Consider the following 25,333-nt stretch of genomic DNA (forward strand, 5'->3'; position numbering starts at 1 on the left):
GCAGCTTTAAGTGGAGTCTCCTCCTGCTTGACATTAGAGAGAATGCAGCTTTAAGTGGAGTCTCCCCCTGCTGGACATTAGAGAGAATGCAGCTTTAAGTGGAGTCTCCTCCTGCTGGACATTAGAGAGAATGCACCTTTAAGTGGAGTCTCCTCCTGCTGGACATTAGAGAGAATGCAGCTTTAAGTGGAGTCTCCTCCTGCTGGACATTAGAGAGAATGCAGCTTTAAGTGGAGTCTCCTCCTGCTGGACATTAGAGAGAATGCAGCTTTAAGTTGAGTCTCCTCCTGCTGGACATTAGAGAGAATCCAGCTTTAAGTGGAGTCTCCTGCTGGACATCAGAGAGAATGCAGCTTTAAGTGGAGTCTCCTCCTGCTGGACATCAGAGAGAATGCAGCTTTAAGTGGAGTCTCCTCCTGCTGGACATTAGAGAGAATGCAGCTTTAAGTGGAGTCTCCTCCTGCTGGACATTAGAGAGAATGCAGCTTTAAGTGGACATTAGAGAGAATGCAGCTTTAAGTGGACATTAGAGAGAATGCAGCTTTAAGTGGACATTGACTTCACTTTTCAGACCTGATTGAAATGGTCCTAACTCTCCTCTGTGTTTTTTTAGGTGTTGCCATGGCAACTGCTGTCGCCCTACTTGCCTCTGCTGCCTCGATGCTCTATCTCAGTGACGTTTAATACACACACACACACACACACACACACACACACACACACACACACACACACACACACACACACACACACACTAAAAAATAAAGTGTTTGTAACATTTCCACAAACGTCTGTTCTGGGATCTTTAATCTGCATCATGTTAAAAACAATGGTCTTTCTTCATGATATTGATATTTATATAATAGAAATGTTTAAAGTTATTATTTGTGACGTAAAAGGGAAAATGTTTTAATTTAACAGCTCACAACTTTACTGTTGGGAGTCAGTGTCACATTAGAGTTGTTTCCAGACTTTCTGTCTTTACTTCTTTCTGTCGCAAAAGATAAAACCAAACAAAATATCATATATAACAATAACAATAAACCCGTAAACAAACTCAATAATTACATATTTCATAAAAACAAATTAAATGTTACACGCTCAAAATAAACTGATTACCAATATGGAGGCAGGTGTAGTGACTTTTGTTTCAGCTGAAATGAAAATAATAATATTATAATATATCTTTTGTTTTATGTGTACTGTGCTCCGATCGCTCAGCTTTCCTAAACCAATAACTTTACTAAAGAATATTTAACATTATTACACATTTTACAAACACTGCATTTATATTGTCAACCCATTCTAGAAATGAAAAGTGAGGAAATAGAAAAATAGATGAATAAACATGTTTAGTATGAGTCAGTTGCTGACCATAATACAGATATAAATTAAGATATGATTAATAGATATGTGAAACCATTTCTATAAATCAACCCATGCATTTATGTTCTGTAAAAAAGGTTTTCATATCAGGAAACATATTTGTTATTTTAGCCATGATCTGAATTCAGCTTCACACTGAGTGAAGCTTTATTCTCTCCTTCAATATAAAACACAGATTTTAACGTTTCACATCTTGACTGCTGCAGGTCAGCCGAGTTAGAAAGATGAGACAGAAGAAGAAGGAGAGAGAGGGAGACTAACAGCCTGGGGCCCCGAGCATGGATGGAGGAGCTCCGACCCACAAAATGTTGCTGAAAACATGAAACAAGTTTACACAAAAACGACCAAAATCAACCACAAAGAGACAAACTTGATGACAAAGACACACAAATGTAGATGCAAAATGACCACAGACAGGAAAATAACTAAAAATAGATGCGAAACCAACACAAAAAGATGCAAAATGACTAAAATTAGATGCAAAACCACCACAAAAAGATGCAAAATGACTAAAAATAGATGCAAAACCACCACAAAAAGATGCAAAATGACTAAAAATAGATGTAAAACCACCACAAAAAGATGCAAAATGACTAAAAATAGATGCAAAACCACCACAAAAAGATGCAAAATGACTAAAAATAGATGCAAAACCAGCACAAAAAGATGCAAAATGACTAAAAATAGATGCAAAACCACCACAAAAAGATGCAAAATGACTAAAAATAGATGCAAAACCAGCACAAAAAGATGCAAAATGACTAAAAATAGATGCAAAACCACCACAAAAAGGTGCAAAATGACTAAAAATAGATGCAAAACCACCACAAAAAGATGCAAAATGTCTAAAAATAGATGCAAAACCACCACAAAAAGGTGCAAAATGACTAAAAATAGATGCAAAACCACCACAAAAAGATGCAAAATGACTAAAAACAGATGCAAAACCACCACAAAAAGATGCAAAATGACTAAAAATAGATGCAAAACCACCAGAAAAAGATGCAAAATGACTAAAATTTATAAGTCAAATGTCAAACAACCAAACATGGGCTTAAAATGTGCACAAAGACCCAAAATGGCTCTTTGAGTTCGGGTGTCTTGTCCCTGTGTCGACAGAGCGGGGGCCTGTTACAGAACATGTCTGTGCCATGGGGTCATTGGCTCAGAACACGTCCATGACCCCAAACAGTCGCCTGTTCACAACAGAGACGGTAAAACAGAGATGGACAGTGAGGTACGTAAATATGTATGCAGGGTGGAGTTTGGACCTGACGCTTTACTGTGGTTATTGTTTGATTTGTCCAGAGCTCCGGAGCAACGCTCCCACAAACGTGCCTGCTGTCCACATCTGCTGAACTTCGACCCAGCACAGAGCGATACCCACTTCCCCTGTGTCCTTTAACTGTTAGTGCGGAGAAGTGGTTCCTGATAAGAACCGTCAGCTCGCAGGTAGATCCACTTTGGAGCGGAGCCGTCCCGGACAGTGCTTCGGACCTCTAATCCAGAAGATTTTAGTCCTGAAAGCAGAAAGAAGCATCATGTTGAGCAAAGATCTTCCCGACATCGAGGTAAAATGTTCTCTGTTTACATAAATGACCTTGTGCGGAGGATAAATCCACCTCACGCTCACAGGAACGAACACTAATCATGTCGACGATCATTGTAAAAATCTAGAATTATAGATTATCTGAGAGTGAATACTAGTGTTGCCCTGTGTGAGCGGTGTTGGTGGTGTAAGGGGGTGTTTAGGTGTGTTCAACCGGCCGCCCCGAGCTAATCACTGCTGACGCCGCCGGCTGTTGGCGCCTCTCTGGGAAATCTCTGGTAATTGGTCATGCAACATTCAATTCAATTCAGTTCAATTTTATTTACAGTGTCAAGTCATAACAGCAGTTATCTCAGGACACTTTACAGAGTAGGTAAAGACCAAACTCTATGACTTATTTATGATTTACAGAGACCCAACAATTCCCCCGTAGAGTACGGTGGCGTTGAAAACCTTCACTATAACAGACAGGAACGTCAGACAGACCCAGCTCTGTGGAGGACGCACATCTGTCTGCACCGGAGAGAGGAAGAGAAGGAGAGAGAGAGAGAGAAAAGACGGACAGATGGACAGAGAGAGACAAAGACAGAGACAAAGACAGAGACAGACACACTTCCAGTAACTATAATCATATCTATAGTAATGTGAATATGACTTATTATTATAGTAAAACAGTAGAAACAAGCACAGCTTAGGTGATAGATTATAAAAGCAGCAGGAAGCGTCATGCAGGACGACGGCAGCAGGCACCACCACCATCAGCACGCCTCTCTGGTGATTGCTCATGCGTTATGTGATGAGTGTATGTTCCTAGAGTGAGTCTGGGATGATTTTACACTGAAATTTCACTTCAAATGGAGACGTTCAGGCACCAATACGATCGTTATTCATCGATCTGATACCACCTAATTTATTTCATTTATTCCTGTAGCGTTGCAGTGAGTTCGCAGGCTACCGTTGCATTGTGGGTAATGTAGTTTTGGTGCGTGAAAAACACCAGCAGGCGGCTGTGGCGTGCGGGCCGGTTCTAATACTAGTCAAATATCATCCCGGGGGCCAAGATCATTCATTCCTTGACTTTGACACCCATGAACTAGATAATAAATTACAGTTCTACGGCATTCATTCTTTATATGTACAATGTGTTCATGTTATTCAAACCTGAGCCAGGACATAAAACAATGATCCATAACAGTCATGTAACATCCATAATAACAACATAAATGATAATAATGATGCGAGCCAGACGTGGCCGTGATGTAACGGTGGTATTTGAAAACAGGCTGAAACAGGCCGGTGTGAAAAACACTCCAGACGCTGATTTATGCCTTAAATATTTTAATTATTCCACTTATCATGTTGGAAAATGTTTCTTGACACGTCTAAAGGAATGAAATTCAATTGAATTGAATGTATGCTCTTTTTTTAATAACTACTAATAGTGAAACCTTGTGTGATCATGTTTGAGGGCAGAGTCACAGCGGTGAAGAGGAGTCTGTGGTAAAATCTCACAATGGAACAAAGTCACTATGAACTTATGTGAAGTTCAAGCTTTTATCTGTTATTCTCTTTATCAGCGGGTCAAGGTCCTGAAAACACTCACTCTGAAAACACCCATATATCAAAAATGACTAAAAATAGATTCTAAACCATCACAAAAAGGTGCAAAATGACTAAAAATAGATGCAAAACCACCACAAAAAGATGCAAAATGACTAAAAATAGATGCAAAACCACCACAAAAAGATGCAAAATGACTCAAAATAGATGCAAAACCACCACAAAAAGATACAAAATGACTAAAAATAGATGCAAAACCACCACAAAAATATGCAAAATGACTAAAAATAGATGCAAAACCACCACAAAAAGATACAAAATGACTAAAAATAGATGCAAAACCACCACAAAAATATGCAAAATGACTAAAAATAGATGCAAAACCAGCACAAAAAGATGCAAAATGACTAAAAGTAGATGCAAAACCGCCACAAAAAGATGCAAAATGACTAAAAATAGATGCAAAACCACCACAAAAAGATACAAAATGACTAAAAACAGATGCAAAACCACCACAAAAAGATGCAAAATGACTAAAAATAGATTCTAAACCATCACAAAAAGATGCAAAGTGACTAAAAATAGATGCAAAACCACCACAAAAAGATGCAAAATGACTAAAAATGCTACTCTGCCATTTATGAAAAGGATAACGACCAAGTTATACAGTCCTGCTAATATGGTTTTATGCGTGTTTTGGTGTTGTAAGCTGAGGTTTGGTCTGAGTGTGCACGTGTGGGCAAATCGTTCTAAACGGAAATCATAAAAATATGAGTTGTGAAGCCGAGATCATGTTTGCATGAAGCCATATTAAAATGTAATAACTGTAGTAACGTGTATTCTCACCACGGGCAGTGAAGGCCGTTTGAAAACGTGTCCCTTGTTCGCAGTGACCCGATCAGGTGCGACTTTATCTTATCATCTTAACCCCGAGCTTCCAAACAAGCAAACTTCCCAGAATGTTCCAGAAGTCCAGAGCTTTCATCAGCAGATCTGTGTGTGTGTGTGTGTGTGTGTGTGTGTGTGTTTGCTGCAAAGACAGATAACAGCACAAGTTCACCAGCAACAAAAAGAAGCCATCTGAAAAACAACTCCCTCATAAAATGAACCCATAATTCACTGAAGCGATGTGTTATTATTGTACAGATGTCGGTATCATCCATAAACGTGTCGTTCCAAAGGCAAGTGTCAGCGCTGTCATGACAAGTTAAACATTAAAGGTGCAGGTCCTGCCCCAACAAAGGTACATGGACTTCTATAGATAAACAATATGCAGGCGCAAAGTGTTGCTGGAAGATGAGCACGAAGAGCGAAATGACTGAAAATAGACACAAAACGACCACAAAAATAATGACAAAGACACGTAAAAATGATTAAATATAGATGCAAACTGACCAGAGAGAAACAAAACAACGACATAGAAACGTAAAATGACTAAAAATAGATGCAAAATAACTAAAAAATAGATGCAATACCACCACAAAAAGATGCAAAATGACTAAAAATAGATGCAAAACCAGCACAAGAAGATGCAAAATGACTAAAAATAGATGCAAAATGACTAAAAATAGATGCAAAACCACCACAAAAGATGCAAAATGATTCAAAATAGATGCAAAACCACCACAAAAAGATGCAAAATGACTAAAAATAGATGCAAAACCACCACAAAAAGATGCAAAATGACTAAAAATTGATGCAAAACCACCACAAAAAGATGCAAAATGACTAAAAATAGATGCAAAACCACCACAAGTAGATGCAAAATGACTAAAAATAGATGCAAAACCACCACAAAAAGATGCAAAATGACTAAAAATAGATGCAAAACCAATTAACTTAAGGGATAAATTATTGATATATTTCACCCACAGCTGTTCTTTTGCTCTGTACGTTTAAAACATGTCTCCATTGTTGTCAGGAGTCTTTGTGGATGCATTGTTTTATTCTTCCCTTGTTCTTCCAGAGCATCCTGGCTCTGAACCCCCGGGTGAAGTCTCACACTCAGATCATGTCCACGGCCAACAAGAAGAAGGAGAAGAAGCACTGGAAGAGGAACCCCGAGAAGAACTGTGACGTGAGTCTCCTGCAGGGTTTAATACTGTGTCTCCTCTGTCTGACCTGATCATGTGACCGGTGCAGAGCTTCATCTTCAGCCTCTTATCCGGGGTCGGGTCTCGGTGGCAGCAGCTTTAGCAGGGGACCCCAAACTTCCCTTTCCCGGGCCACATTAACCAGCTCTAACTGGGGGATCCTGAGGCGTTCCCAGGCCAGTGTGGAGATCTAATCTCTCCACCTGGTCCTGGGTCTTCCCCGAGGCCTCCTCCCAGCTGGACGTGCCTGGAACACCTCCCTAGGGAGGCGCCCAGGGTTCATCCTTACTAGATGATCCTGACCCACCTCAACTGGCTCCTGTTTGTTGATCTTTGTTGAAGAAATCATTTCCACAACACTCCGCAGCATTTCTCCAACATGTCCCCCTCCTCTCGTCTGTCAGCGTTCTTTAATCTCTCCCCGTTGTTGTCGTTTCTCCTCCACTCTTCAGTCTTGCGTGAAGCTGGAGAACAACTTCGACGACATCAAACACACGACGCTGAGCGAGCGCGGAGCTCTACGGGAAGCACTGAGGTGAGGATGATAACCCGTGTGTGTGTGACACGTCTGACTTTCTGAAACACGTCTTTTTCACATCTTAAACTGTTGAATCAAAGTGAACTCTGTGTGTTCAGGTGTCTGAAGTGTGCGGACGCCCCCTGTCAGAAGAGCTGCCCGACCAACCTGGACATAAAGTCCTTCATCACCAGCATCTCTAACAAGGTGCTGCACAATATATACATTTTCCCTTATATACACATGATTTTGGGCGTCACTGTGATGTGGTGGTCAGCACTGTCACCTCACAGTGAGAGGGTTCCTGGTTTGAATCCCGGCTGGGGCCCTTCTGTGTGGAGTTTGCATGTTGTCCCCGTGTCTGCGTGGGTTTTCTCCGGGTTCTCCGGTTTCCTCCCACAGTCCAAAGACGTGCAGGTGTTTGGTTCACAGAAAATGAAAAGTACTTCTAATGTCATGTCTTATCATTTGTGTGTGTGTGTGTGTGTGTGTGTGTGTGTGTGTGTGTGTGTCAGAACTACTATGGCTCAGCCCGGGCCATCCTCTCTGACAACCCTCTGGGTTTGACCTGTGGGATGGTGTGTCCCACGTCAGAGCTGTGCGTGGGCGGCTGCAACTTGTACGCGTCTGAGGAGGGGCCCATTAACATCGGAGGGCTGCAGCAGTTTGCTACCGAGGTACGACATTTATATTCTGTATCACACACGATGGGTAGTTTAGAACCACTAACTTCTCAGATGAGTTTCAACCGTTCTCCTCCTTGAGCGTCCGTTTAAAAACGCTTTAAACCTTCTGCTGCATAATTAGACGCTCAGGGAAACTGCTCCAGGATAAAAGTGACGGAGTAGGTCGAGGTGGTGGATGAGTTAAACCAACACAGGACTTTCACCCAGGAGGCCACAGTTATATCATCAGGGGCCCTGATTCACAAAATGTTGCTGATAAACGACCACGAAGAGAAACGCTTTTGCTAAATGACTGAAAATAGACACAAAACCACCACGTAGAGACAAAGTATGATGACAAAGACACATAAAATGATTTAATATAAATGCAAAAAGACCACAGAAAGCAACAAAATGACGCCATGGAAACATAAAATGACTAAAAATAGATGCAAAACCACCACAAAAAGATGCAAAATGACTAAAAATAGATGCAAAACCGCCACAAAAAGATGCAAAATGACTAAAAATTGATGCAAAACCACCACAAAAAGATGCTAAATGACTAAAAATAGATGCAAAACCAGCACAAAAAGATGCAAAATGACTAAAAATAGATGCAAAACCACCACAAAAAGATGCAAAATGACTAAAAATAGATGCAAAACCACCACAAAAAGATGCAAAATGACTAAAAATAGATGCAAAACCACCACGAAAAGATGCAAAATGACTAAAAATAGATGCAAAACCACCACAAAAAGATGCAAAATGACTAAATCTGAAGTTGCATTGTGCCATTGAAAGCGACTCGCCCTCTGTGTTTCCTCCCAGGTGTTCAGCAAGATGGGAATCCCTCAGATCCGGAATCCCCAACTCCCTCCAGCCAATGAGATGCCAGAGTCTTACCACGCGCCCGTAGCTCTGATTGGCTGCGGCCCAGCGTCAGTCAGCTGTGCCTCCTTCCTCGCCCGTCTCGGATACGACAACATCACCGTGTTTGAGAAGCAGAAGTACATCGGAGGGCTGAGGTAACAGCATCATCTTCATCATCATCATCATCATCATCATCATCACACTGTTCATCATAAATCAAATATGTGATTTGTGTTTATTTAGTTTAAAGTTAATCACATCCTGTTTAATACACAGGAAGAATTATGTAGAGTTACACACAGAGATCAGGACAATACAAATAAGCGAGAATGATTAAAAGTTATAAATAAAGAATATAAAATAAAATCATGGATGCAAACAAAAGTAAAGAGAACATTTGAGGCCAAATGTCGAACGAGGTGAAAGGAAGGAAAGTCAACGATGTACGCGTGAGTAAGTGGTATATTGTGGTCTCTACCTTCTCCGTATGAAAAGTGTCTGGAGGTAACCGTGGTTACGATTTGGTACGGTTAATAAGATTGAGTTGACTGTTGTTTGTCTCCGTGCAGCACGTCGGAAATCCCTCAGTTCCGGCTTCCCATCGAGGTCGTCCAGTGGGAAATAGAGCTGATGAAGGATTTGGGAGTCAAGGTGGGATTCACACACACGCACGCACGCACGCACACACACACACAAACACACACACGCATGTACACACGCAACCACGCACGCACACAAACACATACAAACACTCATATGCACACACACGCGCACATACACACATACACGCACACACGCACACACGCACACACACACACGGCCACAAACACATACACACACGCACGCACAGACACACGCACGCACACACTTAAAATAACACACATGCACACAAACACACGCACGCACGCAAGCACGCACATACATACACACACACACACGCAGGCACACACACGCATACACACGCATACACACGCATGTATGCGCACACACACACACACACACACACACAGTAACTGTCTCTTTGTTAAGTCTTCTGCTATCTTTGTTCCTGAAGTTCAGTATTGGACAGAAAATGAAAGTAGAAATAAAATAATTCATGATAGTTGATCGATGATATTGGACGTTGATGAACATGAGGACGATAATGGCGTGTTTACACCTTTCGGAGCATTGCAGTGTCTCTCAGCGCCTCCCTCCAGTCCCACCCTCTCACCCTGCCTGACCTCTGACTCTCCCTCCTCCCCCGACACGGGCGGAGAGAGAGAAGTGCTGCGTTCAAGTGCCATGGGGAGTCTGAAGTTTCGGACCTCCAACTAGGCAAAGTGGAACCTCATACTATTGAATTTGAGGGAGATCGACCTCCCCTGTATTCTCTAGGAGGTTCCACTTTGACAGGCATTTCAGTGCACGTTGGAGGTCCGAAACTACGGACTTCCCATGGCACTTGAACGCAGCATGAGCAGGGCAAGAGAAACGGAGCGACGATGACACACAGGAAGCTCTGAAAATCGTTTTATTCAGACCGAATAAAACGATTGGTCAGAGTTTTATCAGACAAATATGAGAATTTAAGTGTGTGTGTGTGTGTGTGTGTGTGTGTGTGTGTGTGTGTGTGTGTGTGTGTGTGTGTGTGTGTGTGTGTGTGTGTGTGTGTGTGTGTGTGTGTGTGTGTGTGTGTGTGTGTGTGTGTGTGTGTGTGTGTGTGTGTGTGTGTGTGTGTGTGTGTGTGTGTGTGTGTGTGTGTGTGTGTGTGTGTGTGTGTAAACACCAGGTGGTGTGTGAGAAGGGTCTAGGTGTTGGTGGGATGACTCTGACGTCCCTAAAGGAGGATGGATTTAAGGCCGTCTTCATGGGCATCGGTGAGTGAATCTTCGGCCTCATGGATTATTCACCTTTAATCTCTGGAGTTTATATTTCAGTGAACATGAAATCTGATTTATTATGTTTTACACTTCTCCTCCTTCTTCTTCTCCTCCTTCTTCTTCTCCTCCTTCTTCTTCTTCTTCTTCTTCTTCTTCTACTTCTTCTTCTTCTCCTCCTTCTTCTTCTCCTCCTTCTTCTTCTTCTTCTTCTTCTTCTTCTACTTCTTCTTCTTCTCCTCCTTCTTCTTCTCCTCCTTCTTCTTCTCCTCCTTCTTCTTCTTCTTCTTCTTCTTCTTCTACTTCTTCTTCTTCTACTCCTTCTTCTCCTCCTTCTCCTTCTTCTTCTCCTCCTTCTTCTTCTTCTTCTACTTCTTCTTCTTCTACTCCTTCTTCTCCTCCTTCTTCTTCTTCTTCTACTCCTTCTTCTCCTCCTTCTTCTTCTTCTTTTCTCCTCCTTCTCATCTTCTCCCTCTCCTTCTTCTTCTTCTTCTACTCCTTCTTCTCCATCTTCTCCCTCTTCTTCTCCTCCTCCTTCTCCATCTTCCCCCTCTCCTTCTCATTCTTATCCTCCTCCTCTATCTTCTCCTCCTTCTTCTTCTACTTCTTCTCCTCCTCCTCCTTCTCCTCCTTCTCCTTCTCCTCCTCCTCCTCCTCCTCCTCCTCCTTCTCCTTCGTGTGTCCAGGTCTCCCTCAGGCCAACAGAGCTCAGATCTTCCAGGGTCTAACTATGGATCAGGGGTTCTTCACATCCAAAGACTTCCTGCCCATGGTGTCATCAGCCAGCAAGAAAGGTACCGCGGTGAACACCGGGTCTAAATCGCCCCACGCATCCTTTTCTGCGTTTTTATGTTGTAAGTATACCCACATGCAGCTCATGCGTCTGTCTGTGTGTCACTCTGTCCAGGCATGTGTCAGTGTCGCTCGTCTCTGCCGGAGCTCAAAGGCACAGTGATAGTCCTGGGGGCCGGTGACACTGCGTTTGACTGCGCCACCTCGGCCCTCCGCTGCGGAGCGCGGAGAGTCTACGTCTGCTTCAGGAAGGGGTTCACGAACATCAGGGCTGTTCCTGAGGAGGTACGGATGAAGGACAGATATATATATATATATAAGGTGTGGTGGTCAGTACTGTCGCCTCACAACAAGAGGGTTCCTGGTTCGAATCTGCGTGGGTTTTCTCCGGGTTCTCCGGTTTCCTCCCACAGTCCAAAGACGTGCAGGTGTTCGGTTCATTGATGACTCTAAATCACCCGTAGGTGTGAATGATTGTCTGTCTCTGTTCGTCTCTATGTGTCCTGTGATAGACTGGCGTCCTGTCCAGGGTGGACCCCGCCTCACGCCCGATGTCAGCTGGGATCGGCTCCACCCCCCCACGACCCCGACAGGGACAAGCGTTTGAAGATGAATGAATGAATTAAAACCGAGAGTACATGTGTTTTGTTTTGTGTCAGATGGAGTTGGCGAAGGAGGAGCAGTGCGAGTTCCTGCCCTTCCTGTCTCCTCGTGAGGTCATCATGAAGAGCGGTCGGGTTGCCGGGTTACAATTCTGTCGCACCGAGCAGACCGAGGAAGGTGATTGGCTTGAAGACGAAGACCAAATCGTCAGGCTGAAGGCGGATTACATCATCAGCGCCTTTGGGTCGATGCTCAGCGATCCGCAAGGTGATTTACCAATGAGCCGATGGTGAAGTGTCTTAAAGCTGCATTCTCTCTAATGTCCAGCAGGAGGAGACTCCACTTAAAGCTGCATTCTCTCTAATGTCCAGCAGGAGGAGACTCCACTTAAAGCTGCATTCTCTCTAATGTCCAGCAGGAGGAGACTCCACTTAAAGCTGCATTCTCTCTAATGTCCAGCAGGAGGAGACTCCACTTAAAGCTGCATTCTCTGTAATGTCCAGCAGGAGGAGACTCCACTTAAAGCTGCATTCTCTCTAATGTCCAGCGGGGGGAGACTCCACTTAAACCTGTAAAAGCTGTAGTAAATTATGGTCCCGTTTAGACCAAATAGAGCATAAAGCATCACCGTATGTTGTGTGTGTGCAGTGAGCGAGGCCATGGCTCCTGTGAAGATGACTCGCTGGGGGACTCCAGAGGTGAACGCGGACACCATGCAGACCAGTGAGCCCTGGGTGTTTGCAGGGGGAGACATCGCTGGTTTGGCAAACACCACCGTGGAATCGGTCAACGATGGCAAACAGGCGTCGTGGCACATTCACAGATACATGCAGGTACATTTGTCTCTGATCAGAACATTCAGCGCATCTTTCACATCCAGGGGTCCAACCAGATCTAATCCTGCAGCCAACGAGCTAAGGGCGCACTCACACTGTCCTTCCACACCGCGCACCGTGCTTTAGGGTCCTTGTCCCCCCCTCCAGGCCCGTTTGTACTCACACTACCTGGGCCTCGGAGAATGCTTCTTGCTGCCTATACGTCATCACGCCGTAACACGTCACACGCATTGATGACGTCATGGCGATGCGTGGCTTTGTTTCCAGATCTTTCCGTAGACCTCTGAGTTTTTGTGCGTCTTGTCGACTGTTTTTGAATCTTTTCATCGACCAAATCTGCAGTAAACACTCCACCTCCGCATCACACCCACGTGAACCTTTCACCGCCATTGTTTGAAGTGTCCGCGCATGGTCCCTCCTTCTTTTTTCGACGTCCCAACAGGCGCACAGGAAATGACCTCAGAACCACCGTAGGCCTCGTGCTCGTACATGTGCAAACGTGCTTTACAAAAGCCCACCTCTCTCAGACGGGCCGTGGACGGCCATGCGTGGAGCGGTTGCACTCACACTGGTCAAACGCACTAGGCTTGACCCGAAATACCTGTTTTGGCGCGGTGCGGAAAGGACAGTGTGAGTGCGCCCTAGGACTAAACAAAGCTATGAAACTTTACATGTCTGTCGTTCGCTAGATGGTCTCCAGTATTAATGACGTAAGTAAAATGTTTGTATATCTTGTGTGTATAGAGACAGTATATAGTAAAACGCTCCCCTCCTCCTTCAGTCCCTGCACGGACAGGCTGTGGACCCGGTCCCCAAGCTGCCGTTGTTCTACAGCGCCATCGATGAAGTGGACATCAGTGTGGAGCTCTGTGGAATAAAGTTCCCCAACCCGTTCGGCCTGGCGTCGGCTCCTCCCACCACCAGCACCGCGATGATCAGAAGAGCTTTTGAACAAGGGTGGGGCTTCGCTCTGACCAAGACCTTTGGACTCGACAAGGTACACACACACACACACACACACACACACAATATAAGAGGTTGAAGATGAGATGAGATCATTCTCACGTCAATATATTTTTCACTATATTTCTAACTGTTGTTTGATTTTGCAGGACCTGGTGACCAACGTGTCCCCTCGTATCGTGCGAGGCACCACCTCAGGTCACGTGTACGGACCGGGTCAAGGCTCCTTCCTCAACATCGAGCTGATCAGTGAGAAGACGGCGGCCTACTGGTGTCAGTCGGTCGCCGAGCTAAAGAGGGACTTCCCTAATAACGTGAGTTTCCCGTCACGTCACGTGCTGAGAACATGAAAAACATAATTGACAACAGGCAAAATGTTGCAGTTGAACACATAAACGTGGATCTATGTGTTGATACGTTCCCCGTCTCTCTGTCAGGTGGTGATCTCCAGTATAATGTGTAGCTACAACAAGGAAGACTGGACAGAACTTGCCAAGATGGCCGAGGTTAGAGAAATCACAGGCCTGTAACAGAATAACTACGCAGTATAAGTGTGTTTTATATCAAACTGTGTGTCTTTAGGAATCAGGAGCAGACGCACTGGAGCTGAACCTGTCGTGTCCTCACGGGATGGGAGAGAAAGGCATGGGACTGGCCTGTGGACAGGTACTCAAACGCACAAATACTGGTCTGGTCTACGGTTTGTGCACAGAGAATAACTTGTCATGAGCACTGTGATCATACTGCAGACAGTGTTTTGCATCCTTTCATATCCTGCCATGTTATAGAGGACTAGTTCAGAGACTGGTGTCACTGCTTACAGCTTTCTCGAGAATCGCTCATCTAAACTACTTCACACTCGTCACTGCGCTTCTTTGGTTACTCAACAATACACCTGCCATGATATAGTTTTCCCCTAGTTACGGTTTTTATATCTCATCTCATCTTCAACCGCTTATCCGGGGTCGGGTCGCGGGGGCAGCAGCTCCAGCAGGGGACCCCAAACTTCCCTTTCCCGGGCCACATTAACCAGCTCTAACTGGGGGATCCTGAGGCGTTCCCAGGCCAGTGTGGAGATCTAATCTCTCCACCTGGTCCTGGGTCTCTCCCGAGGCCTCCTCCCAGCTGGACGTGCCTGGAACACCTCCCTAGGGAGGCGCCCAGTGTTCATCCTTACCAGATGATCCTGAACCACCTCAACTGGCTCCTTTCAACACAAAGGAGCAGCGGCTCTACTCCGAGTTCCTCACGGATGCTGAACTTCTGCCCCTCTCTCCAGACTCCAGACCCCCTCCTGAGGAAACACATTTCAGACGCTTGTACCCGCGACCTGGTTCTTTGGGTCCTGACCCAGCTTTCATGACCACAGGTGAGGGTAGGAACCAGGACTGAGCGGTAGATCCAGAGCTTTGCCTTCCTCAGCTCTCTTTTCATCGACGGTGCAGTAGATTTTAGGTTCAAAGAAAAACATCTGCTAAGCCTGCCTGTGTGGGGCTAATGTTATTAAAGCAGAATATCTTCTCTCGGTAACGGACTTTGTTTTACAATATGCAAAGGAATTTATAAACTCAAGCCTTCCGTGCCACAGTGCTGTGTTCCCTGTTGTTTGAACAGATCTGAGTAAAAAAAACAACGTAATTGTCATTTTACTGCATTACGATCGATGAAAAGTCGTCTCACTGAAGAAAGAAGTAAACAAAACTGTTCACATGTTTAGTTCGTCGAAGCTTTTGGACCCGGAATTTGTTTTTTACGTCAGACTTAACAGCCCCATGGTGGTCCTCCTATAAACTTTACATAAGTCACTGCTAATTAAAATTTCTCATAAATTTAAACACCGCGCCTCCTCAGGTCCTCAGCAATACACCGGCCGAGTGTGAAGTGGATCAGATGAACGGTTGCTGAGAAAACCACAGAACAGAGACAGAGACAGAGACTCCTTCCATTGTAGTTAAATACCATCAAGTGTCCTCTAATTTAAGATGCTGAATGATTTGTGATCTCTGTCATCAGGACCCCGTGTTGGTGCGTAACATCTGCCGCTGGGTGCGTGCAGCGGTTTCCATTCCCTTCTTTGCCAAACTGACGCCAAACGTTACAAATATCGTCGACATCGCCAAAGCTGCTCACGAAGGTAAACACTTCACCACACCGTGCACACTCCTTCTTCTGTTCTCCGCATCCTTCCTGTCACATCATTGTACTTCTCATAGATCATTTACATTCAGCGTAGAGAGTGTGTGTATGTACTCACTGTCTGTGATGGTTGTTTTATAGGTGGAGCAGACGGAGTAACTGCCACCAACACGGTCTCCGGTATGATGGGGCTGAAGGCTGACGGCTCCCCCTGGCCGAGCGTCGGAAAGGGCAAACGCACCACGTATGGAGGGGTGTCTGGTAAGGACTCACAGTAACAATGACTTTGACTGACACTCTGAATTAGCTCTTCGTGAGGTTCTTCACCCCGAGCTCTTCATAATATTACCAATGCGTGCAGGTAACGCCATCAGACCCATCGCTCTCAGAGCAGTGTCGGCCATCGCCAGAGCAATTCCTGGTTTCCCGGTTCTGGCCACCGGAGGAATCGACTCAGCAGAGAGTGGACTGCAGTTCCTTCACGCTGGAGCCTCAGTGTTACAGGTGATAATATAACATTTATATTATTATATTATTATAATTATTATTTCAGGCAACATTCATTACAACAGCATTTGCACAGGAAACAGCAACATTTGAATGCAATTGTGCCTGAAAAGGAGAAGAAGAACAAATCTCAAGTGTCTTAAACAGAATGTGTGATGTCACTTCCTGAATTTATGCAAATAAATGTAAATAAACAAAAACACACACATAACGGCGTTTAGCAAAGCAACATGATGATAAACAACAAACAAACAAAAAAGCAACACACATGAACGTCAGGACAACAAGTCCACGATGGTAAAGAAGACCGTTATTGATGTAAGATCACCCTCCTTATACATGTGGTGACCAGATAAAGCGTTTGTATAGTAATTTAAATTTGTGGAGGCTTTGGCGTTGCTTGAGTTGGATATCTTCACACCTCGTACCGACACACAGACGCCTTTGAAGACCGTGAAGACAGAGGACTGTGACACCAACCAGGGTGGCTGGTAAAGTGGGTTTTGAAAAAGGAGTCGGAGTAATTATAGGGATGAATATGAAAGAGAGTGATGTCACAGACCGGTGGTTAAGTGGTCCCAAATTACAGTAATTTGAAGCAAATTAAAATCTTACTTTATTTGATTTTGGTTCTTTTTGTTGACGTCTGGTTCCCTCAGGTGTGCAGTGCAGTACAGAACCAGGACTTCACTGTGATTGAGGATTACTGTGTGGGTATGTAATCGTGCTTACGTTATATTCTCCTTGGTGAAAATATACTTAGAAGGTTCTAGCATATTTAACCCTAAAGCAAAGAAGGGCCAGTATGTTTGTGTATTTATATAATGTCAGGAATAGCAGCTGTCTTTGTGCATAGCTAAAAATAGCCTAATGGAAACAGTTGAAATAGTAACAGTGATGGTTACTGAGGTCGCCCTCTTTTACAGTAGTGTACAGACACAAAAGACAACAACAAGATGAAAAACAAAGATTAAAACGTGGAAAATTAAACAAAAACAAAGAAAATCCCATAAAGCAGTAACATGCTGATACACCGTGGTTTATGGTGTGTGTGGTTTTGAACCGTGCGCACAAATACAAAATGAAATACAAACTTAAACTGGTCCAGTGCATCCAGATGCTTCTGCCTGGAGATACTAAATGATAACGTGTGTGTGTGTGTGTGTGTGTGTGTGTGTGTGTGTGTGTGTGTGTGTGTGTGTGTGTGTGTGTGTGTGTGTGTGTGTGTGTGTGTGTGTGTGTGTGTGTGTGTGTGTGTGTGTGTGTGTGTGTGTGTGTGTGTGTGTGTGTGTGTGTGTGTGTGTGTGTGTGTGTGTGTGTGTGTGTGTGTGTGTGTGTGTGTGTGTGTGTGTGTGTGTGTGTGTGTGTGTGTGTGTGTGTGTGTGTGTGTGTGTGTGTGTGTGTGTTCAGGTCTGAAGGCCTTGTTGTACTTGAAGAGTCTGGAGCTGAAGGACTGGGACGGTCAGTCTCCTCCAACACAGAGACATCAGAAGGGAAAACCAGTCCCCAGACTGGAGGACCTGGTGGGAAAGGTACCACAGTTTAACACCAATAACACTTCTGTTAGTGTTGTACTTGTTATAATACTAATGCTGCCGTTCAGGGATGTTAATATATATTTTGCTTTATATGGAGATAACCCTCCAGGCCTTAATGCTCAAGTCAAAGTGATAAAAGTGGACTAGTGAGTGTATAGTTGGACCAGTGAAGTGACACTTAATTCATTTTAACATAGGAATTAAAGGACTTTGGTGAGTTACAGTCGTTTTCAGGTTAACTTTAGTGTTTTGCTGCAAAAATGAGCTCCCCAACGCAATTTCAGTCAAAAGCAACTGGACTTGGACTCAGTTCATGTTCGCATCTGGGTCCTGTCCCAGCCTGGTCCTGGTCCTGGTCCTGGTCCAGTTCCTGGTCCTGGTCCTGTTCCTGGTCCTGGTCCTGGTCCTGGTCCTGGTCCCAGCCTGGTCAGATGCGTACATAAACATTTATACATCACATCCCAAAAAATACAACTCCAACAGTGTCAGAATTATACAAATTAAACAAAAAGCCAAAAAACAGAGATTACACGACTCTGAATGAATCTATCTCTAAAGAATCAACTCACTACACTGACGTTTTGTTGAAGGTAATTGTCTTTAAGTGATTTTTTTAAAACTATATTGAGTGTTTTGTTGGGAGTAGGTTGCGTTCACACGTTGCTCTGTATGTGACTGAACGCTGAATCGTTTTGGTTTTTGCTTTAGCTAAAATAAAACCACCTCCGGCTGCACGCTTAGTTTGATAATGGTGTGTATCTGCACTAAAAGGTGGTTTTATACACAGTAAAAGGCGTCTTGTTATGACATTCATAAGAAGCCACTGATCCCAAGTCTGTCCTCATCTGTGCGGAGTCTGGAGAAGAAGTGAATCCACTACAGATACAGACATGAGACGCTCCCTCGGTCTGAAGCTAAAGACCTAAGACAGAGTCGTGTGTCGGCCTCATTAAAGTATTAAAGTTAAAGTTCATACTTGTTTATCCTCTTAGCGCGCTGCCATCTCCGCTCTTTTGATACGACCGGAGTGTGTTTGTGCTCTGTGTGTGTGTTCAGAGCCTCCCTAGCTTCGGTCCGTACCTCCAGCAGAGGACGGACGCCATCGCAGACTACAAGAAGAAGCTCAGACACTCAGAAACAGACGGGATGGAAACAGACACCAGCCGAGTGAACGCGCCCAGGAAACCTGTGCCTGCTGTCAAGGTACGACCACACATGCACGCATACGCACGCAAGCACGCATGCAAGCATGCACACACACATACAAACACACACACGCAAGCACACATACACAGACACACACAAACGCACGCACGCACACAGACACAGAGACACACAAACACACACACACACACACACACACACACACAAACACACACCACACACGCACGCACGCACACGCATACACACGCACACACATACAAACACACACACACACACACACACACACACTCTCCCTCCCCTTGGGTTCTCTGTTGTGTGAACTAACTTCTTCACCTAACCACCGTGGCTGTGTTTGTAGGATGTGATCGCCAGAGCGCTGCGCCACATCGGAGCGTACCAGGAACTTGACAACATGGAGCAGGTAACCTTTTTTATGTCTTACACATTAGAGCGAATAAACCGCACGCTCCAAACGAGTGCGTATGAAAGAAGGTCATGGACAGTCACTATGACATGAATGTAACTTACACTGATCACGATCATGACCCCGACAGGTCCAAGCTGTGATCGATGAGGAGATGTGCATCAACTGTGGAAAGTGTTACATGACCTGCAACGACTCCGGATACCAGGTACGTCTGTCTGTCTGTGTGTGTGTGTGTGTGTGTGTGTGTGTCTGTGTGTGTGTCTGTGTGTGTGTGTGTGTGTGTGTGTGTGTCTGTGTGTGTGTGTGTGTGTGTGTGTGTGTGTGTGTCTGTGTGTGTGTCTGTGTCTGTGTCTGTCTGTGTGTCCGTCTGTCTTTGTGTCCGTGTGTGTGTGTCTGTGTGTGTCTGTGTGTCTGTCTGTGTGTCTGTCTGTGTGTGTGTCTTTGTGTGTGTGTGTGTGTGTCTGTGTCTGTGTCTGTGTGTCTGTCTGTCTCTCTGTCTGTCTGTGTGTGTGTCTGTCCGTCCGTCCGTCTGTGTGTGTCTGTCCGTCCGTCTGTCTGTGTGTGTCTGTGTGTGTGTGTGTGTCTGTCTCTCTGTCCGTCTGCCCGACACTTTGATACAACTATACACGAACTGTTTATTTGACACATTTTCAAGCGGAGAAAGACCACGGGTTCCACTTTAAACTCTAACGTTACAGACTCATCCGTCCGTCCTGTGACATGTGACATGCTTCCTGCTTCCTGTCTTTCACAGGCTATAACGTTCGACCCAGAGACCCACTTTCCCATGGTGACTGACAGCTGCACGGGCTGCACACTGTGCCTCAGCGTCTGTCCAATCATAGACTGCATCAAGATGGTTACCATGAAAACGCCCTATAAGGGTCCAAAGAGGGGCGTGCCCGTCAGTCCTGTCTGCTGAAAACTTTCCACCTATTTAACAACAGAGATTATAAAGTTTCACGACTGATTAATCTGCCACACTGAGACGTTTGTTGTGTCCCGTTAATGCAGCGCACTTGTGTGTTTATGATCACATTTAACCTTGATTTGAATAAATAGAAGCAGCGATAAAAGCACCGTATCCAAATGAATGTGTCACTAATTGAACAGTGATTGTGACTCAGACGATGTCAGACATGGTGAATTCTCTGTAATCACGTTTACGTGCGTTGTGATCGTAGACGAGTTCAAATGAAATGTAGATTTTCTGTGTTTAATGTAAGAACGTAGAATGAAGTGAATCTTTCATGTGCCTGATGATTTAAATAAAGTTTTTCTGATGCAACAAACGTGTGTACCCTGGAGCTTGATGAGGAAACGTGTCTCACTGCTTCCTTTCTTACACTGCAGCGTCCTTTAACCACTTTCACACGTCAGCTACTGAAACAATGTACTTAACGCACACACGCACGCACACACACAAACGCACACAAACACACAGACACACTCACACGCACACATACGCACACACACACGTTCCTATTATACTTCTATCCTTACTACATCTGAATATTTGTTCTACAAGTGATTATTGCATTATTATTATTATTATTATTATTATTATTATTGATTTATTGAGTATTAGTAGACAGATGTGCGTCCACAGAGCTGGGTCTGTCTGACGTTCCTGTCTGTTATAGTGAAGGTTTTCAACGCCACCGTACTCTACGGGGGAATTGTTGGGTCTCTGTAAATCATAAATAAGTCATAGAGTGTGGTCTTTACCTTGTCTGTAAAGTGTCCTGAGATAACTACTGTAATGATTTGGCACTGCAAATAAAACTGAATTGAATTGAAGTGAACTGATATTATATATGACTAATGGTTATAGAAGTAGCAGGAAGGACATGCAGGTGATGCACACTTTAACATACATTTTAAACTCCATTTAAACTGCCTTATATATATATATATATATATATATATTGATGTATATATATATTTATACAGTATACACACACACACAACACAGTAGAAAGGTTGGTTAATTGGTTAATTGGTTCTGGAACTCTCCGGTTCTGAGACTCCGTTCTGTTTGTTATGACGTCATAATGAAGCTGAGACATCTCTCTCACTTGGTTCTGAAGGTCTGGCTGCAGACAGGTCACTTCACATGGGTCCACCGTTCATTTCTCCCATTTTCGAAGCCACGGGCGGTTTGAACTCTTCTTCGTCGACAGATTATCACGGTCAGTTAACAGTTATCAGTCTGCCTCACACACATGCGTGATTTAACACTAACAACAACTATATTTGGACTGTTTTCACGCTCACTGTGACTGTTAGTGACAGATAACGCTGTTCATATATGTATATTAACTGTATGATAGACAATACTGAAGGAAAACAACTTTAAGTAAGAAATACGTTTGTGAAATAATGAGTAAAGTCGGATTGGGAGAAGGTTTGGGTAAATATTTATATTACATTAACATAAATGTAAAGATATACTGTGTTTCATAGATACAATGGGTTTAAACTGTTTTATTCAGCTCTGTTGTTGATATGAAGGTGAAATAATAACACACACAAATGTAACATATGTAAATATATTGACTTTCCATATAAGAAACATATGTACAAGCTAATTTCATATATTGACATACCGTATGTCTATACCATAAAAATATGTATGCACACATACGTATAACACATTTATTCCCACATATATAATTGTGTATACGATTATTTGTTAATTTTTAGTGTGCACTATGTAATTTATACGTACCTTGTAATTTTTTTAATGATATTAAGGACATTACATTTAGCTTAACAGCGTTTATTTTAAGGTTAAAGTGGTGAATATACCCTGACTGCACAAAGTCAGGACATGGGCCCCTATGAGACTGTCTTATGGATTGTGGACCATTAAAGGTAGCAGGTGAATCCTGAATCTCTCTCTCTGTGCTTTCTTCTCTTGCAGGATTCTTGGGTCGTGGTTTGTGGATTGTGGTTCTTTGTTCGTGGTTTGTAGTTTGTGGTTCAGCGTGGTAGGTGAAAACTGCTTCTCTCTCTCTCTCTGTGCTTTTTTGTCTTGCAGGATGCTTGGATCGTGCTTCCTGGATCGTGGATTGTGGAGCGTTCATTGTGGTAGGTGAGTCCTGCTTCTCTCTCTCTCTCTCCCTCTCTCTCTCTCTTTGCTTTTTTTGTCTTGCAGGATGCTTGGATCGTGGTTCGTGGATCGTGGATCGTGGATTGTGGATCGTTCATTGCGGTAGGTGAGTCCTGCTTCTCTCTCTCTCTGTGCTTTCTTGTCTTGCAGGATGCTTGGATCGTGGTTCGTGGATTGTGGTACGAGGAACATTTTCGTGGATTGTGGAACGTTCATAGTGGTAGGTGAATCCTGTTTCTCTCTCTCTCTCTCTGTGCTTTCTTGTCTTGCAGGATGCTTGGATTGTGGTTCGAGGATCGTGGTTCGTGGATTGTGGATCGAGGAACATGGTCCGTGGATTGTGAATCGTTTATCGTGGTAGGTGAGTCCTGCTTCTCTCTCTCTCTCTGCTTTTTTGTCTTGCAGGATTCTTGGATCGTGGTTCGTGGATCGTGGATTGTGGAGCATTCATTGTGGAAGGTGAGTCCTGCTTCTCTTTCTCTCTGTGCTTTCTTGTCTTGCAGGATGTTTGAATCGTGGTTCGTGGATCGTGGTTCGTGGAATCTGGACCGTTCAGCGTGGTAGGTGAATCCTGCGTCTCTCTCTCTGTGCTTTTTTTGTCTTGCAGGATTCTTGGATCGTGGTCCGTGGATCGTGGATTGTGGAGCGTTCATTGTGGTAGGTGAATCCTGCTTCCCTCTCTCTCTCTCTGTGCTTTTTTGTCTTGCAGGATTGTTGGATCGTGGTTCGTGGATTGTGGTACGAGGAACATTTTCGTGGATTGTGGAACGTTCATTGTGGTAGGTGAATCCTGCGTTTCTCTCTCTGTGCTTTTTTTGTCTTGCAGGATTCTTGGATCGTGGTTCGTGGATAATGGATTGTGGATCGTTCATTGTGGTAGGTGAGTCCTGCTTCCCTCTCTCTCTGTGCTTTCTTGTCTTGCAGGATGCTTGGATCGTGGTTCGTGGATTATGGTACGAGGATTGTGGAACGTTCATAGTGGTAGGTGAATCCTGTTTCTCTCTCTCTCTCTGTGCTTTCTTGTCTTGCAGGATGCTTGGATTGTGGTTCGAGGATCGTGGTTCGTGGATCGTGGATTGTGGAACGTTCATTGTGGTAGGTGAATCCCGCTTCTCTCTCTCTCTCTCTGCTTTTTTGTCTTGCAGGATTCTTGGATCGTAGTTTGCGGAACATGGTTCGTGGGTTGTGGATCGTTCATCATGGTAGGTGAATCCTCTTTCTCTCTCTCTCTCTCTGCTTTCTTGTCTTGCAGGATGCTTCGATCGTGGTTCGTGGAATGTGGATCGAGGAACATGGTCCGTGGATTGTGGATCGTTCATAGTGGTAGGTGAATCCTGCTTCTCTCTCTCTCTGTGCTTTTTTGTCTTTCAGGATGCTTGGATCGTGTTTTGTGGATCGTGGATTGTGGAACGTTCATTGTGCTAGGTGAGTCCTGCTTCTCTCTCTCTTTGTGCTTTTTTGTCTTGCAGGATTCTTGGATCATGGTTCGTGGATCGTGGATTGTGGAGCGTTCATTGTGGTAGGTGAGTCCTGCTTCTCTTTCTCTTTGTGCTTTCTTGTCTTGCAGGATGTTTGGATCGTGATTCGTGGAAGGTGGTTTGTGGATTGTGGAGCGTTCATTGTGGTAGGTGAATCCTGCTTCTCTCTCTCTCTCTCTCTCTCTCTCTGTGCTTTTTTGTCTTTCAGGATGCTTGGATCGTGGTTCAAGGATCATGGATTGTGGATCGTTCATTGTGGTAGGTGAGTCCTGCTTCTCTCTCTCTCTCTGCTTTTTTGTCTTGCAGGATGCTTGGATCGTGGTTCGTGGATAATGGATTGTGGATCGTTCATTGTGGTAGGTGAATCCTGCTTCTCTCTCTCTCTGTGCTTTTTTGTCTTACAGGATGCTTGGATTGTGGTTCGATGATCGTGGTTCGTGGATCGTGGGTTGTGGAACGTTCATTGTGGTAGGTGAATCCTGCTTTTCTCTCTCTCTCTGCTTTTTTGTCTTTCAGGATGCTTGGATCGTGTTTTGTGGATCGTGGATTGTGGAACGTTCATTGTGCTAGGTGAGTCCTGCTTCTCTCTCTCTCTGTGCTTTTTTGTCTTACAGGATTCTTGGATCGTGGTTCGTGGATCGTGGACTGTGGATCGTTCATTGTGGTAGGTGAGTCCTGCTTCTCTCTCTCTCTCTCTGCTTTTTTGTCTTGCAGGATGCTTGGATCGTGATTCGTGGATAATAGATTGTGGATCGTTCATTGTGGTAGGTGAATCCTGCTTCTCTCTCTCTCTGTGCTTTTTTGTCTTACAGGATTCTTGGATCGTGGTTCGTGGATCGTGGATTGTGGATCGTTCATCGTGGTAGGTGAATCCTGCCTCTCTCTCTCTCTCTCTGTGCTTTCTTGTCTTGCAGGATGCTTGGGTCGTGGTTCGAGGATTGTGGTGCGTTCATTATGGTAGGTGAATCCTGCTTCTCTCTCTCTCTCTTTCTCTCTCTGTGCTTTCTTGTCTTGCAGGATGCTTTGATTGTGGTTCGTGGAATGTGGATCGAGGAACATGGTCCGTGGATTGTGGATCGTTCATAGTGGTAGGTGAATCCTGCTTCTCTCTCTCTCTGTGCTTTTTTGTCTTGCAGGATTCTTGGATCGTGGTTCGTGGATCGTGGATTGTGGAGCGTTCATTGTGGTAGGTGAGTCCTGCTTCTCTCTCTTTCTGTGCTTTTTTGTCTTGCAGGATTCTTGGATCGTGGTTCGTGGATCGTGGATTGT

At 44.3% G+C, this 25,333-nt stretch overlaps 2 protein-coding genes across 3 annotated transcripts in view; both read left to right on the forward strand.

The window, feature by feature from the left end:
• odr4 (odr-4 GPCR localization factor homolog) overlaps nt 1–1,006 on the forward strand; it is a 9,371-nt gene extending 8,365 nt beyond the window's left edge. For both annotated transcript variants that reach the window (XM_083928059.1, XM_083928060.1), the window contains exon 14: nt 614–1,006. In XM_083928059.1, coding sequence (XP_083784185.1) covers nt 614–684 — 71 coding nt within the window. In that variant the 3' untranslated portion in view covers nt 685–1,006. The remainder of the gene's footprint in view (nt 1–613) is intronic.
• A 1,376-nt stretch (nt 1,007–2,382) lies between these two features.
• Nucleotides 2,383–20,693, forward strand: dpydb (dihydropyrimidine dehydrogenase b). Its single transcript, XM_083927731.1, has 26 exons — nt 2,383–2,623; nt 2,799–2,957; nt 6,462–6,572; nt 7,041–7,123; nt 7,225–7,312; nt 7,621–7,782; nt 8,605–8,801; nt 9,216–9,297; nt 10,418–10,505; nt 11,192–11,299; nt 11,413–11,582; nt 11,957–12,167; nt 12,549–12,733; nt 13,518–13,733; nt 13,849–14,013; nt 14,137–14,205; nt 14,282–14,365; nt 15,713–15,833; nt 15,977–16,096; nt 16,197–16,339; nt 17,002–17,056; nt 17,753–17,874; nt 18,937–19,083; nt 19,403–19,465; nt 19,599–19,676; nt 20,226–20,693. The coding sequence occupies exons 1-26, from the start codon at nt 2,612–2,614 to the stop codon at nt 20,391–20,393; spliced, it is 3,207 nt and encodes a 1,068-aa protein (XP_083783857.1). The 5' UTR covers nt 2,383–2,611; the 3' UTR covers nt 20,394–20,693.
• The last annotated feature ends 4,640 nt before the right edge of the window (nt 20,694–25,333 follow it).

This window comes from Echiichthys vipera, assembly GCF_963691815.1.
Source record: "Echiichthys vipera genome assembly, chromosome: 15".
NCBI lineage: Eukaryota > Metazoa > Chordata > Actinopteri > Perciformes > Trachinidae > Echiichthys > Echiichthys vipera.

What these genes read in the sequence shown, in the direction of transcription:
- dpydb (XM_083927731.1), top strand. An exon ending in AAGATCTTCCCGACATCGAG is followed by an intron (nt 2,958 to 6,461) that starts GTAAAATGTTCT and finishes TTGTTCTTCCAG; the next exon opens with AGCATCCTGGCTCTGAACCC. An exon ending in GATTGAGGATTACTGTGTGG is followed by an intron (nt 17,057 to 17,752) that starts GTATGTAATCGT and finishes GTGTGTGTTCAG; the next exon opens with GTCTGAAGGCCTTGTTGTAC.